Raw genomic sequence first — 17,526 nt, 5'->3', positions numbered from 1 at the left:
TGTGTAACCAACAGCCCTCCTCCCCAAGTTCCATAGCCTCCTCACCCAGACGCCCAAGAACACGGTGGGGGGGCCTCCGGCCACCCAGTCACTCCACCCCAGATGATTGCCCAAGCATCAGAAGGCTGGCCTTCAATAAGAGTTAAAGTTTTAAACTGCAGTGTGTCCTTTTCCTTCACTCCTCCCCCACCCATCCCGGGCTACCTTGGCAATTATCCCCCTAGTTGTGTGATGCATTAATAAAGAATGCATGAATGTGAAGTAACAATGACTTTATTGCCTCTGCAAGCGGTGCTCGAAGGGGGAGGGGAGGGTGGGGTGGTTGGTTTACAGGGAAGTAGAGTGAACCGGGTTGGGGGGGAGGGGGGAGGGTTCATCAAGGAGAAACAAACAGAAGTTTCACACCGTGGCCTGGCCAGTCACAAAACTCGTTTTCAAAGCTTCTCTGATGCGCACCGCGCCCTGCTGTGCTCTTCTAACCGCCCTGGTGTCTGGCTGCGCGTAATCAGCGGCCAGGCGATTTGCCTCAACCTCCCACCCCGCCATAAATGTCTCCCCCTTACTCTCACAGATATTGTGGAGCGCACAGCAAGCAGCAATAACAATGGGGATATTCTTTTTGCTGGAGGTCTGAGTGAGTCAGTAAGCTGCGCCAGCACGCTTTTAAACGTCCAAATGCACATTCCACCACCATTCGGCACTTGCTCTGCCTGTAGTTGAACAGGTCCTGACTACTGTCCAGGCTGCCTGTGTACGGCTTCATGAGCCATGGCATTAAGGGGTAGGCTGGGTCCCCAAGGATCACGATAGGCATTTCAACATCCCCAACGGTTATTTTCTGGTCCGGGAAGAAAGTCCCTTCCTCCAGCTTTTGAAACAGACCAGAGTGCCTGAAGAAGCGAGCATCATGTACCTTTCCTGGCCATCCCACGTTGATGTTGGTGAAACGTCCCTTGTGATCCACCAGGGCTTGCAGCAGCATTGAAAAGTACCCCTTGCGGTTTATGTACTCGGTGGCTTGGTGCTCCGGTGACAAGATAAGGATATGGGTTCCGTCTATGGCCCCACCACAGTTTGGGAATCCCATTGCAGCAAAGCCATCCACTATGGCCTGCACGTTTCCCAGAGTCACTACCCTTGATATCATCAGGTCTTTCATTGCCCTGGCAACTTGGATCACAGCAGCCCCCACAGTAGATTTGCCCACTCCAAATTGATTCCCGACTGACCGGTAGCTGTCTGGCGTTGCAAGCTTCCACAGGGCTATCGCCACTCGCTTCTCAACTGTGAGGGCTGCTCTCATCCTGGTATTCTGGCGCTTCAGGGCAGGGGAAAGAAAGTCACAAAGTTCCATGAAAGTGCCCTTACGCATGCGAAAGTTTCACAGCCACTGGGAATCGTCCCACACCTGCAGCACGATGCGGTCCCACCAGTCTGTGCTTGTTTCCCGGGCCCAGAATCGGCGTTCCATGGCACGAATCTGCCCCAGTAACACCATGGTTTCCACATTGCTGGGGCCTGTGCCTTGTGAGAGGTCTATGTCCATGTCAATTTCCTCATCACTCTCGTCGCCACGCTGCAATCTCCTCCTCGGCTGGTCCTGGTTTTGCTTTGGCATGTCCTGGCTCTGCATATACTCAATGACAATGCGTGTGGTGTTCACAGTGCTCATAATTGCCGCGGTGATCTGAGCGGGCGCCATGATCCCAGTGCTAGCTATGGCGTCTGGTCTGAAAAAAGGCGTGAAACTAGTATCTGACGGACCGGGGTAGGGAGGGAGGGAGGGAGGGAGGGAGGTGCGAGTGATGACATGGCGCACAGGTACAGGGAATTAAAATCAACAAAGGTGGCTGTGCATCAGGGAGAAACACAAACAACTGTCACACAGAATGGCCCCCCCAAAGATTGAACTCAAAACCCTGGGTTTAGCAGGCCGTTGATTTCACGGAGGGAGGGGGACGCAAATGAATACAGAACAAACTATTTTTTACATCTTAAGCTGGCAGACAACGGTGCAGCATGACTGATAGCCCTCGGCATCTTCTGGGTGCTTGGCAGAAAATACTGGGCGCTTGGCAGAAAATAGCATACTACGATTGATAGCCATCATCAAGACAGTTCGCTAGGACTGAGCATGTCTGCCCAGGTGCTCATGATTGACAGCCACTGCAATACGACGACGGATACCAATCGTAATATACCATCTTCTACCAAAAGGCAAGGGGCTGCTGCTGTGTAGCAATGCAGCCCCACGTCTGCCAGTCCCACGTCTGCCAGCACCCAGATCGCCCTCGGCCTCTTCTGGGTGCTTAGCAGAAAATACTGGGCGCTTGGCAGAAAATGGCATACTACGACTGATAGCCATCATCGTCATTGTGAAGGCAGCAGAATATGACTGGGGTGATGGGGGACTGGGGGACATACGGAGTTCCAGCCACTGCTGTACGATGATGACGGTTACCAGTCGTAATACACCATCTACTGCCAAAAGGCAAAAGGCAAGGGGCTGGTGCAATGCAGCCCTACGGCTGCCAGCCCCACGGCTGCCAGCACCCAGATCGCCAATGAAGGCTACCAGTCATGCTGCACCGTCTACCGCCAAAAGGCAGTTAGCTGCTGCTGCTGTGTAGCAATGCAGTACCACGTCTGCCGGCACCCAGATGACATATGGTGACGGTGAGCTGAGCGGGCTCCATGCTTGCCGTGGTATGTTGTCTGCACAGGTAACCCAGGTAAAAAGGCGCGAATCTATTGTCTGCCGTTGCTCTGACGGAGGGGGAGGGGCCTGACAACATGTACCCAGAACCCCCTGCGACACTGTTTTGCATCATTCAGGCATTGGGATCTCAACCCAGAATTCCAATGGGCGGCAGAGACTGCGGGAACTGTGGGATAGCTACCCATAGTGCAATGCTCCGGAAGTCGACGCTAGCCTCGGTACTGTGGACGGGGTCCGCAGACTAGAGCACTTAGAGCATTTTATGTGGGGACACACACAATTGGCTATACACAACCAATTTCTACAAAACCGGCTTCTATAAATTCGACCTAATTTCATAGTGTAGACATACCCTTAGCCTCACAAGTAATCAGGAGTGACTGGTAATGGGAGACAATGATGACCCCCACTGTGGTTTTTCAGATGCAGTATTGACAGAACAGCTTTTCCAACCAAAGCAGCCTGTGCTACTCTGATTGAATATCTTGAATAGATGCTGACCTGCCCTAAAGTAAGCATGTGTAACAATCTTGAAAACACAAAATATAGTGTTTGCAGCCTTTTTGCTTACTTGACAATACAGAGTGAACCTGAAAAAGGGCAGTCAGGCCAAGATAAAACTACGGGTGAATGATTATCCCTTGAACTAATTCTATGAACTGGGCCATCCACAGATCTGGACTTAGCCTTCATGAAGTGGGATAAATCTTCTTCCAACTGGTATCAGAGAAGCAAAGTGAGGGCTGGAACTCTTTCAGAAGGGCTGCTTGTGAGGAGGAACTGGGTCTGAAAGGGTGAAGCAGAAAGGAGCAGAATCTGGGATAAGGAGACTTGGATTCAGAAAATTCCTTTGTTTGTTGTGGCGACCCACCCCAAACAATTCCTCCCCCCCACCCCCACCCCTTTAAAAAAACAAAAACAACCCAGGAGACCCTGTAACTAGCTTAAATTCTATAGCTGGCCTCTGTTATTCCAAGAATAAAACTAGAGAAATTAGAAGTAGTCATAGTGTTGGCTACTCATGTCACACTAAAAGCTGCAACCTCTGAGATCATCTCCAATTGCTGAAGGGCAGTATCATCTTTGCACAATGAACAATATTCCCCAAAATTAAATGAAAAGAGAAATGGATGATGATAAAGGAGGACAGAGCTATGATTTTACAGTCTTTGTAGAGGGGAAAATTAACTTGTCACATTTGTGACTCAATAGGTCATAGGTTCTATGGGGAGGGGTCCAAGCCTACCTTTGGGACAGAAAAGCCCTAGTCAACCTCTGAAAAGGTATTATGTTTAGCATTGATCCATCCAGTTCCTCTCCTGGCTCACCACCTCTAGGCCTATTTCATGAAGGGGCAAAGTGGCTAGGGATTGGAACAGCATCCCTCTCAACCAGATCTGCCTTGGGTTTCTCAAAAAAAGTTTCATGGGTCCCCCCCGCTTTGGTGATGGGGCAAGTGAGATCTCTTATCTAATGGGTGTTTTTTTTAAATAAATCACTTTTATCCATAAATGCCCCTTTTTAAAAGTTCTATTGTCAGTCTCTACTTTTGCATCAGATTATATGTTCATTCTGAAATCTGTTTCTCTACCAAGGTATTTCCTCCACTACCACATGCACACATTAGATTGTTATTGTTGGATTACTCATGCCTGAACATAACATAAGAATGGCCATATTGGGTCAGACCATGGTCTATCTAGCTCAGTATCTTGTCTTCTGACAGGGGCCTGTGCCAGATGCTTCAGAGGGAATTAACAGAACAGGGCAGCAATCAACTGATCCATCCCATCATCTAGTCCCAGCATCTGGCAGTGAAGCATGGGGACTCCCAGAGCACAGGGTTGCATCCCTAAACAGCCACTGATGGATCTATCCTCCATGAACTTTATCTAGTTCTTTTTTTAACCCAGTTACACTTTTGGCCTTCACAACATCCCCTGACAATGAGTTCCACAGCTTTACCACAGCGCTGTGTGAAGTACTTCCTTTTATTTTAAACTTGCTGCCTATTAATTTCATTGGGTGACCTAGGGTTCTAGTGTTATTTGAAGAGGTAAATATCACTTCCTTATTCACTTTCTTCACACCATTCATGATTTTATAGAGCTCTATCATATCCCCACTTAGTCATCACTTTTCCTAGCTAAATGGTCCCTGTCCTTTTAATCTCTCCTCATATGGAAGCTGTTCCATACCTTTTTGCTGCCCTTCTCCATTCCTTTTCTATTTCTAATGTATTTTTTTTGAGATGCGGCAACCAGAATTGCATGCAGTATTCAAGGTGTGGGCATACCATCAATTTATATAGTGGCATTATGATATTTACTGTCTTATTATCTATTCTTTTCCTAACGGTTCCTAACATTGTTAGTTTTGACTGTAGCTGCACATTGAAAAAAGAAATCATCACCAGTCATCAAACAAGTCCTGAAGCATTTGTTTGGAAAAAAACAAAGATCATCGTCTGACTTGATGAAAATCCAATTATGTTCTACACCTACCAACCTTGTTAATTCCTATTTTATATTCAAAGGGAAGAAATGCACAGACTGGAAGGTTTGGCTAGAGAAGTTTAAAATTAAAAAGAAAAAAAAAGAATCAGCCTCTACAAATAGTAATATGAAAAATACAGTAACAAGCTACAGGAAAACTGTTTGCTTAAATTTTAAAATCTTGCTGGCCATCAGTCAAAAATTAATCCAGGAAAGGTTTAAATTTGCTAACTAAGCCAAGATGGAAAAGGAAACCTTTTCACTGAAGCTCCAATTTGCAAAATGGAAAATGACAAACTATAAAAACACCAGTTAACTCAATCAAAATGATGTAAGAATGTCATAATTAAAGTAACAACAGCACAAAAGGTCAATCAAACACACAAACCTTTACAACATATTACTTAATTTGTCTCATTATGCTGAATATTTTACCAAAAAGAGCAATGATAACTAAGAGTTGTGGAGGGAAGGTCTGGATGAGTTTTCTTTCGTTTAAGATACTGACATCCTAGAGTATGGTTAGGTTACATCTACATCAGGGGTAGGCAACCTATGGCACGCATGCCAAAGGCGGCATGCGAGCTGATTTTCAATGGCACTCACACTGCCCGGGTCCTGGCTACCCGTCTGGGGGGCTCTGCATTTTAAATTTAATTTTAAATGAAGCTTCTTAAACATTTTAAAAAACTTATTTACGTAACATACAACAATAGTTTAGTTATATATTATAGACTTATAGAAAGAGACCTTCTAAAAACGTTAAAATGTATGACTGGCACACGGAACCCTGAATCAGAGTGAATAAATGAAGACTTGGCACACCACTTCTGCCGACCCCTGGTCTACATGGTGAGCAATGGCCACTGCCAGTGTGTGATTTCTAAAGTGCACTAATTGATTTGCTGCTGGTGAACATTAAGAGTTCCTGTAGCGAAGCAGACTCACCGGTGCAGCACCTCCTGCTGGTCATCTTGGGAATTAGCTCTTGTCCAGCCCAGAGCGCCCTCTGCAGGCTGGTGTCTCGCCTGCCTTAGGGCCTCCGTGTCCCTCCCGGACCGCGGTGTCCCTTTTCCTCAGGGTTCTGCACCCAACAGAACCCCCTTAACTCTGGGTTTCCCCTCCCAGGGGAACCCCCAACCCTCTAAACCCACCTTGCCTCAGTGGCTACTGCCAGTCATCTAGCCCCCACTCACTGGGGCAGACTGCAGTCTGTAATGGCCACTCATTGGCAAGAGGTTAGGACCTGCTGCCTTTGCCTATTCCCAGGCTGTATCTCTGCAGCCCCAGTACCTCTGTAGGCCTTCAACAAGGCCTGCAGCCTGGGGTTTTACCAGGTTGGAGCTCCCCAGCTCCCTTGCCCTATTCCCCAGCACTGCTCCAGTTCAGGTACCTTCCTCTCAGGCAGCTAGCCCTTCTCCCTCCATGGCTGGAGAGAGACTCCTGTCTCCTGGCCCCAAAGCCCTTTTATCAGGGCCAGCTGGGCCCCAATTGGACCTGGCCCCAGCTGTGGCTGCTTCCCCAATCAGCCTAGCTTGGCTACTTTTAACCCCTGTTCTCCAGGAGTGGGGCAGGCGCCCCACTACAGTTCCCTAGTGCAATTTAATGTCTTGTATTAATGTGTTTGGAAGGTACTGACTTAAAATGCACTAGGGAACTCGTAGTCTGCACCAGAAGGGTCTACATAGACCAATTGGTGCGTGATACATTGTGCGCTTTAGAAATCATACCTCCATAGTGCAGCTCCATTGTTGCACTGTGGAAACATGACCTTCATATAACTTTAGTATGCACTTAGGCACATCATGAAAGCGGAGGAAGATCTATCCATCAGCATCTAAAGACCCCTTAAAGTACGCTTCTACAAAAACCTATTAACCTTACAACAAAAGGGAAAATGGGTTAAACAAGTCTGCATGATTTTAAAATGAGACCATCTAATGCTTTGTATATCTGAACCACTGTCTAATTTAGAATGGAAACATCTTGGGCAGCAGCCATCTCTTCTTCCTCTACGTTTAGTACAGACGCCTGTATACTCATGTTACTTAATAAATAAAAAAAATTTAGGATTACAGCGTGTGTAATTACCCATTCTTTCTAAAACGGAGTTTATAGAGGGGGCACAAAACAGGTTAAAGAGCTCATATTTCAATTATTTTTCTGTAATATCAACATCTGAAAAACAAACTTTAACTGACATTTCTAACTAACATAGAACTAAAGCCCTGGAAAACAAGGAGATTAAGGATGCAGTAACTGGCACCTCTGGTGGAGGGTACATCCAATCTTTCTTGCACAGTAGATTTCTATTCCTGACCATTTCTGATGGCAGCATTACCAAGCTTATGCTTTTATGGAGAAGGCAGCCATTGGGAAGAGAGTGTACATATACCTGTGTACTTTACTTACCATTTTAAAAGGCAGATTTGATGCAGTGAACATGCCATAGTCTACTTGAACAACATGAGGGAGAAACACTACAATAAAACCTACCTTTGACTGTTTTGACAAAAACTTGTTTCTCTTTACTGGGGTCTTTTTCCTCTATTAAAATTCCATGGAAAATGCGTCCAAAGGTGCCTATGGAAAGACCATGCAAAATTATTGTATTGTATAGTTAATATATTACGAGATTAGAAAAACCTTTTAAAACACACTTTGATGGGTTATTACAAATTATGTTCTTGTAGGATGCAGCAGAAAGTTTGGATGCTTTTGCAGTGAGATTTGGAAGGCAAAAATATATTTAAGACAGACTTTGAATACCTCATTAAAACAAAACTGTCAATCCATGCCCACATAAGCTACCAGACTCAGAATTGTGTAGAAGACACCCCCACATCCCCTACGAGGGGCACTAGGACTTTTGTGTTATGATTCCCCCTCCTCCCCCCAAAAAAATAGTCATGTGGCCTTTGGGACAAAGTATAGGGATCAACCAAGACAGAGTGAAACAGTACAATAGCTGCAGATAGCACTTAAAGCAAGGACCAACATACTCACAGCAGACTGCTTTCTGAAGTTTGCATTGTGAACATTCTCTCCTGTGCTGACTGCTCCAATACCCCCCAACACACATCCCCCTTCCTTTGTCTTTTATCTAGCTAATCTCCAATTCCACTTAACATAACCCCACTGAAAGGATTAAAACAAAATTCACAGAACAGGACTTTTGTCACCATTGCATTGTTCACTCTACTTGTGTTATTCCTTTCCCTACCCTTTGTCTGTCTCATCTACTTAGGCATGGTCTACACTACAAAGTTAGGTTGACATAAGACGCATTAGGTTGATTTAATAATGTGTGTGTCTACACTACCAAGTCCCTTCCGCCGACCTAAGTGGCCTGGAAAGTACACTTCTGTACTCCATCTCCGCAAGAGGCATAGCATTTGATTCGTTGTCCACGGATCGACATGGGGATAGTGTAGACATTGCGTTGTATAATTCAAATGAATTGACCTCCAGGTGGTGTCCCACAGTGCTCTGCTGTGACTGCTCTGGAGAGCGCTTTCAATGCCACTACACGACAGCAAGGTACACAGGAAACAGCCACTCCCCTGTTAAAGCCCCGGGAACTTTCGAATTTTCATTTCCTGTTTGATCAGTTTGGAGAGCTTGCCAGCACAGCTGATCATGGAGACTCAAGGCTGCAAATGTGCTCCAGCATGGAGTACATAGGAGGTACTGGATCTTATTGCTGTGTGGTGAGAAGAGTCTGTGCAGGCAGAGCTCCGATCCAGCAGAAGAAATGCTGACATCTGTGCCAAAATCACGTGGAGCACGAGGGAGAAAGGATACACCAGGGACACAGAGCAGTGCCACGTGAAAATAGAAGAGCTTTGGCAAGCATATCAGAAGACAAGGGAGGTGAACAGTTGTTCTGGTTCTGCACCACAGACATGCCGCTTCTATGAGAAGCTGCATGCAATTCTTGGTGGTGACCCCACCATTACCCCAAAATGCTCTGTGGGTACCTCCTAGGAGCCCCGGGTGACCTCGAGCAACAACGAGGAGGACATTGTTGACAAGGAAGAGGAGGAGGAGCAGGATGTGAGGCAGGTGAGGGGAGGATCCACTCCCTGATAGCCAAGAACTGTTTTTAACCCTGGAGCCCATCCCCTCACAGGATGAATTGTCGGCGGAGGATGATGCCAGGGAAGGCACCTCTGGAGAGTACACATTTCCAATCACACTGTAAGGGTTACGAACTATTATTTTTAATGTTTAATCTGAACAAAAAAGTAGGTGTAATGGTTATCGGTGGCCACTGCAGCTACACAGAAGGTGCTCTCAGAAAAAGACTGTTTATGTGCACGGGGATGGCCCTGGAATCCTCCATGGAGATCTCTAGGAAGCTTTCATTGAGGTACTCTGCAAACTTTTGCATTCCTTGCAGCTGAAACCTTGTTCGTCGGTGCATCCCTCACACCAGGACAGAGACTTTCCCAGATTAGAAGGTGGAAAAAGAAGACTAGGGAGGACATGTTCAATGAGTTAATGCGCGCCTCCGAGAGTGAGAAGACGGAGCTCAGAGCATGGAGGATTACATTGTCCGACAACCTGCACAAGGATAGGGAGGACAGGAAAGCATGCAGGATGAGATGCTGCGGATTATGAAGGAGCAAACAAACATGTTGAGGCGTCTGGTTGAGGTTTAAGAAAGGCAGCTGGATGCTCGAGTCCCTCTGCAGCCTATGCTGAACCTGCTGCCATCATCACCCAATTCTATATCCTCCTCTCCCAAATGTCCTATGAGGCGGGGGGAGGTTTGGTATCCCTTGCACTCAACTCCAGGGGAGGGTACAAGGACCAGAAGGTGCCCATTCCCACACCTTTGATTGTTACTGCAGTGCAATTGTAAGCAAGCTTTCCTTGTTCCCCCCCACCCCCGTGTTATGAGCCCTTTTGCCCCAGTTAACTTACTTTTCTTTGCTGTCTCTGTGTGTTTGTGAGCATAAAACTTAATAGATTGAGGAGAAAGGGCTCTTTATTCATTCAGCGCACTCTGGTTACTGGGGGTGGAGTTTACAGGGGAGAAAATGCAATGAAGAGGACAAGTTGGTAAGGAACAACACACAAGTGTCACATTACTGAGGGTCATTGCTGAAACTGTTTTTCAAAGCCTCAGAGAGACGCAGAGCCCCTTGATGTGCTCTTCTTATTGCCCTGGTGTCTGGCTGCTCAAAATTGGCTGCCAGGCGATCTACCTCAACCCCCACTCTGCCAGAAACTTTTCTTCCTTTGTGTCACAGATATTATGGAGCACACAGCAGGAACAACAACAATGGGGATATTGCTTTCACTGAGGTCTAACTTAGTAAGCAAACAATGCCAGTGGCCTTTTAAATGCCCAAAGGCACATTCCACCACCATTCTGCGATTGCTCAGCCTATGGTTGAAGCGGTCCTTACTGCTGTCCAGGCTGCCTGTGTACAGCTTCATGAGCCATGGGTAGGCTGGGTCTCACAGGATCACAATTGGCATTTCAACATCACCAATGGTTATTTTGCAGTCCGGAAAGACCAGAGTTTCTAAAGATGCATGTGTCATGCACCTTTCCCGACGATCACACGTTGAGGTCAGTGAAACAGCCCCGTGATCCACAAGTATTTGCAACATCATTGAGAAGTATCCTGTTTGGCTTATGCACTCTTTGGCAAGGTTGTTTGGTGCCAAGATAGGGATATGAATTCCATCTATAGCTCTACCGCAGTTAGGGAACCCCATCGTGGCAAAACCGTCCAGTTTGTCCTGCACGTTCCCCAGAGTGACTACCCTTCTTAGCAGAAGTCTATTGATTGCCCTGCAAACTTGGATCACAACAGACCCCATGGTAGATTTACCCTCTCCGAATTGATTCCCCACTGACTGGTAGTCTGGAGTTGCAAGCTTGCATAGAGCTATCGCCACTCACTTCTCAACTGTCAGAGCAGCTCTCATTTTAGTACTGCACTTCAGGGCAGGGGAAAGCTCTTCACACAGTTCCATTAAAGAGGCCGTACACATTCGAAAGTTCTGCAGCCACGGCTCATCATATAAAGATGTGGTTCCACCAGTCAGTGCTTGTTTCCTGGGCCCAGAAGCAGCGTTCCACCGTGTCGCGACTGTCACTAGCAACTGCAAATTGCTCCGCTCAATGGCTTCCAGCAGTAATGCTTCCATGGTATCACACTGTTCTGCGTGGCGGCACCTGCTTTGGATGAGTAAATACTGCAGGATAAGGTACGAGGTGTTTGTAATGCTCACAACAACGTACAGCTGAGCGGGGTCCATGCTTACCATGCTATGGCGTCTGTGCAGGTAACGAAGGTTTACAAAACAAGGTGCAAAAAAGGCTTGGTTTCTTTGCCGCGCTGATTTCAGGGAGGGAGGTAAGTGCATCATGGGAGGCTAACACCATATTCCCATAACCACCCGCGCAAATGTTTTGGTCCCATAAGGGATTGCAAGCCCAAACCAAAATTCCACTCGGCTACATGCACTGTGGGATAGCTACCCACAGTGCAGTGCTCCATGCATTGATGCAAGCCCTGCTAGTGAGGATGCACTTCACCGACACAATGAGCATAGTTGGGACACGCAAGATTGACTTGCTTAAATTGGAGGCTCGATGTCAACTTACATAAAATTGACTTAATTTTGTAGTGTAGATGTGCCCTTAGATTGTACACTCTTCAGAATAGGAACTGTGATTGTACAGTGCCTAGCACAATGTGCTACTATAGTAAGATGCAAATTTCTATATACTAACTACAGGAAAAACAGATTACCTCCACAGACACGCTCTAAAGAGAGCTAACATGCTGTGATAAATGAAGGGGGGGAGCAGCTCCCTTTTAAGGACCTCCAGCCAGCCAGTTAGCTATAAAATCCCTGTTAGTAGCTGTTCTCTACTTGCTTTACTTGTAAAAAGGTTAAAAAAGCCCACAGGTAAAAGGAAGGGAGTGGGCACCTGACCAAAAGAGCCAATGGGAGGGCTAGAACTTTTTAAAATGGGGGGGGGGGGGGGAGAACACTTTCCCTTTGTCTGTCTATCTGTTGTTCTCTCCGGAGAGGAGAGACAGAGCAGCTATGCTGTAAAAAGCTGTGGGCGAGGTATGAAAAAGTTACCAGATCATACCTAGAAACTACTGATTTGAAACCCCAGATATGTAAGTAGATCAGGAAATGTCTAGGAAGACGCGATTAGGTTCATCTCATTTCTTTATGGCTTGTGGACTCTTCTGTGCTAATCACAGGTGCTTTGTTTTGCTTGTAACCTTCAAGAGAGCTACCTTAATGCTTAATTTTTGTAATTGTTTTTTTTTTTAATCTAGCAAAAAGCCTAAGTTCCAAATGTATTTCCTTTCTTTTTGTTTTTAATACAATTTACTTTTTTTTAAAAAAAAACAGGATTGGATTTGTGTGTCCTAAGAGGTTTGTGCATATGTTGTCTAATTAGCTGGTGACAACAGCTGATTTCCTTTGTTTTCTTTCTCAGATCTTCCCTGGAGGGGGGAGTGAAAGGGCTTGAGGGTACGCCACAGGAAGGAATTCCAAAGTGCACCTTCTTGGGGTCTCACAGGGTTTTTTATGCACTTGGGTGATGGCAGCATCTACCCATCCAAGGTCAGCGAAAAGCTGTAACCGTGGGAGTTTAATACCAGCCTGGAGTGGCCAGTATTAATTTTTAGAATCCTTGCAGGCCCCCACCATCAGCACTCAAAGTGCCAGAGTGGGGAAATCAGCCTTGACACATGCAATCAATCATAAATACACAGCCTGGATTGTTTCAAAAAGCAAAGCAAGCCAGTTTTCCTCCCTCCATTCCAGACTTGAAAACAGCACTGCTGAAGGTACTTTAGATCTATGTTACAATTCTACAAAGGCTTGAAGAATCCCACAAAAGCAAGGACATTTTATATTATAACTTTAGCATTATTCTTCCCATCTTCAGTACTGTAGCTGGTATCTACCTACCTTGTAATCATGAACTGTTGGGATGAAGGCCGTTATAACAAGTTAATCTTTCATATACTCCAGTATTTAAGCACAACACTGATATACTCTGTCTCACTTTACACACAATTTCATGTAGGATTTTTATAATACATCAGAACAGTCAATATTAATATAAAATCCTTATGAAAATGTATAGAAACTATACAGACAGCATTCTTGTTTCCTGAAGTATTAATTACAATTGCTCCACGCTCTTCAGTCTATGCTCCTTGAAAACTCCAAAATTTGCAGTGCTCCAAAATTGAAGCCATTAATCTAGCTTACCAGAAACTGGCACGTCTACCTACCATTATCATCTGTCCCATTTAAATTTAGCCAAATTAAAAGCTTTGTTAGAACCAACTTTTGGGGACTCACACCAGCTAGTTTTGCAGAATTCCTCAAAACCTAGTCATGTTGCAGTGCTGTAACCCAGCACTGTGCCACGTGTTTGGGTGTCATGACACTGTGCCAAAACAACGACAATTGTGCTGCTGGGCACACCCCAATGTTTTAGAACAATGGTACAACCTCTCCTGACCTCTTCTCGCTATAATGCTCCTCTCACCTCACCAACAGGAGATGGGTGGTTCAGCACATTTGAAAGTCAGGCCACTTATTTAGATGTCTAACGGAGAAAGTGAGGTCTACATCCATGATCAGGACCTCCCCCTGGCCTTGTATGTCCCCTGTTCCACTGGAAATAGTGTGCAGAGCACAGAGTCAAGTGGCGAGAGCTTCCATAATACACTTTTGCCTGTGTATATTGAAACAACTGAAAGTGTGTGCTGCAATAAGTTCTGGACAAGATTTTCAGGTGTGGGATAACTAACTTCAGATTCCATTGACTTTTAATAGGACTGAAGCACTTCTGAAAAGTTTACTAATACTTCTACTGATAGACCCCTTTGACTGAAAATTTCTTTTTCTTGATCACTTACAGCCAAAGCACTGCTAAAATTTTGAATGGAAATGGATGATTCTGGCTTAGAAGCTTGACTTCAAGTGGGACACTCACTTGAGCCTATAGCCTTTGAAGCTTATGACACACTTCAAATCAAGTCAGAAAGCTTCAGGCATGCCAAATATAAATCTGAAGTGTCTCTTACAATTCAGCTACAAGGCAGTATTATTTGTGCATATCTTGCCTTCAGAAGCACTTGGATCCTTTCCAAGACAAGACGAGCAACCCTATTTCTCTTTGTTGTGGACATTTATGAGCATACCTGGGGTGGCATTTGAGGATGCTTGCTGTTTCAATTCTTTAGATGCCTCTCTGCATTAGAGTTAATGTCTGGAAGTAGAAAATTAAAAGATTTTCCCCTACACACAAAGGAAGCAAATTAATGGTTCAAGAGCCCTTAAAAACAGCTCTTTTTTGTGGAATCAACTAGTTGAGGCAGAAGAACAAAGTTCACTAAGGTTTAAAAAGTTTTGGATAAGTGTAACGTGAATACTCAAGTGGCTTTGTTCACTTCAAGAAAAAGAACAGAGGCAATTAGTTTATATCTCCTCGCAAAGATTCAGCATAAGCTCTCACGAGGTGATTTAATAGCTCAGATCTCTAGCTTTTAGTGTTCTAACTCCGGTCATGCTTTGGAGAAGATACACAAGAGCATAGATCTACTGTAATTGTACAGATTACTGAGAGAACATGAAAACAGCTATTTTTAAAATCAGTTTCTTTACTTCTACATTAATAGATACAAAACTGAGGTCAACATAAATCTACAAGTGTACTTTCAAAATGAAAAACACTGAGCCAGACAGAAAAGAATCAAGTGATCTCTCTTCTTGTGAACTTTCACATCCACAATCTATTTATTCTGCACCCATTACTCACATTGTGGTAGTCATCTGAGTCTTCATTTAGCATTCTCTAATTTGGCTGAATTGAAAGGGAGACTGCTAAAATAAAGTTTAAAGGCTGACTGAATTTTTCAGTGAAGCGCTTGAAGCGCTTTCTCTACCATTGGAAAATGAGTTATTTTGCCATCACTTTGAGTTGCAGGTAGTCAGCCCACACTTTATGGGAGAGCCTGATCAAATGCTAAGACTTATTTAAATAGAATATATTATCAAGACAGACTAATTGAAATGCCACCTTTCACAATAATTTAGTTTGAGGAATTCAAGAGACCAGAAAATAAGAGAAAAGCATTTTTAAAGAAGTGAATTGTTGGACAAATAGTATGCATATTTCAAGTTTCTAATCATTTCCTTACATCTTCAACAAAAATCACATAAGGATCAGAAGTAACATCTACTGTCCATGTGTAACATTCTTGGGGAGAAAATCATGTGAGGACAAAAGAATACATCACTCATGGTACCTAGCAAGTGTTTAAGGAAAGTCTTGTAAATACCTTCTTGGAGTACATCTTTTAGAGTTATCCTCTCTCTGGAGATTGCTATGTCCTTCACTTTAGCTTTTGCCTCCATCAAGGTGACGCTTTTAAGATCATTCTTCTCTATACGTAATGTAGGATAACCTGAGGAGCCAGCAGAGCCAAACAAACCAATATAAATACCCTTATAATGAGAATCCAAGCACATCACTTCCCTCAATACCACCTACAGATGGAAAGAACACAAATTAATGCCAAGTTGTAAGTAATCGAGATTAGGTTTCAGCATAAAATACAAGCTGGAAAATATATTGAGAAAGGCAACATGAATATAAATGCCTCTGAAGTGAGCACATGCTCAGTCATTCTATATAACCAACTCATTCAGTTTTTATTTGTTTACCTTGTTATATACTTAAGCCAGTTATTGCCTTAACCAAATGCACAGATTGGTGGGCAACTAAACAAACAATCATGCTCAGAACTGTGCAGTACATGGCTACAATGAAGCCAACTTCTTACTATGGATTACAACAGCAATCTGAAAAGCACAGACACATCAGTGCCCTCTTCTGGACATTTGAGACTTCTAAAGAGGTGACTATATTCAGGCAGGTTTTAATGATAGTAGTAATGGAGTCCATGGATAAATGTTTAAAGGGACAACTTGAAAGTCATATTTATTCAAAATTTGTTACAAGTTAACACTTAAGATTACTAAAACCAAAGTAGGTCAGAGAAAAATGATTTTTTTTTTCAGTTTACTTTGTACATATATTTTCTGTTTAGTCATTTCTACTGTTTCCCCATCGGTATGGGTCTCAGACAACAGGTAAAAGATCCTTAGAAATAGAAAAATGTAGGTTGAACTCAATTTAGCAAGAAGTCTCACCATGGTAATGCTGATACACAGCATTGCCACTGTAAATCTGGTTTGATGTTTATTGTCATAAAGCACAAAAGTAAAGCTGGTTTCATACAAACAGTATGTGTACTGAGAGTAGGATCCTTTGTAAGACCTAAAGAAACCTAGATTATGTGACATCACCAGTGTAGTGCAATCATTTTAATTTACACGACATCTTTCATCCAAAGATAACAAAACAAACCCACCTCATAGGAGAGTTAACTATTGCATATGTATTCACAGGTAGCACAAACCACATTCCATCAATCAAGGGAGCCTGCTGGAGTACGGCTCTGCCTAAAGAAGATCGTGTGAATGTCTTTTTTTAGGCTCATTAATAGGTTTCCAGGGGCTCAAGATCCTGCCAAAGTAACTAAAGTGTAACTTATCTGAAACCCCACTGGGTTGCTCCTATATTTGATATGACATCACCAGCATAGCGCGTAAGAAAGGCGAGGAGGGTTTGGGAAAAAGGTAGATCTAAAATCACTGTATGCTAATGTCCTTTTCTGACCTCTTGTGGGCATTCATCATAATTTTGAAATAGTTTCTTAATTAAGAGTTTCTTAATTCTATTTGTAAATCACCTTTTCAGGAGCTTTTTTTGTTAGAGGAGAGTGAACTCAGACTTCAGAATTCACTTTGTTAGGGAAGATAAGTGTATGCAATTTCGAGGACTGTTATTGGAGATTATAAATGCACAACTTCCTCCAGTTGGAGGCATCAGGAAAATTTACTTGAGATTAAGACTATTTGTGAAGGCGAAGGAGGTTCGCTGAAATTTCTCCTGATATACTGTACTGGTGGCGTAAGTAACATCACAGTGAGAAGAATAAACAGTGGAAAGTTTTTGGTTATATGAGCATTTTTTTTTAAATGAATGTTTTAATATTTTTACTTTAACACATTCACCCTATTCTAGGTAGCAGAATAGTGAAATATGATTAAAACCTCAACTTATCCCACTGCTAAACAAAACTCAGCCAGTATACATGGAACTGCCAAGTGCTGAGGCAAACAGCTGAGCATTGTCAAGAACAAAAAAGTGACTTGATTTACAGTTTTACTCTT

General features: G+C 43.9%; 1 protein-coding gene across 2 annotated transcripts in view; it reads right to left on the bottom strand.

Annotated features, from left to right (window-relative positions):
- RYK (receptor like tyrosine kinase) overlaps window positions 1-17,526 on the bottom strand; it is a 112,817-nt gene that overhangs the window by 45,518 nt on the left and 49,773 nt on the right. The window contains exons 8-9 of one of the 2 annotated variants that reach the window (XM_026660781.2): window positions 15,567-15,701; window positions 7,711-7,797 (exon numbers count right to left, since the gene is read on the bottom strand). In XM_026660781.2, coding sequence (XP_026516566.1) covers window positions 7,711-7,797; window positions 15,567-15,701 — 222 coding nt within the window. The remainder of the gene's footprint in view (window positions 1-7,710; window positions 7,798-15,566; window positions 15,702-17,526) is intronic. The other variant, XM_026660782.2, reaches the window with a different exon arrangement.

The sequence above is a fragment of the Terrapene carolina genome, unplaced genomic scaffold (assembly GCF_002925995.2).
Source record: "Terrapene carolina triunguis isolate 2854851 unplaced genomic scaffold, T_m_triunguis-2.0 Scaffold837, whole genome shotgun sequence".
Taxonomy (NCBI): Eukaryota; Metazoa; Chordata; order Testudines; family Emydidae; genus Terrapene; species Terrapene triunguis.
Note: the sequence above shows the minus strand (reverse complement) of the source record. Positions and strands in the feature narration are given on the sequence as shown.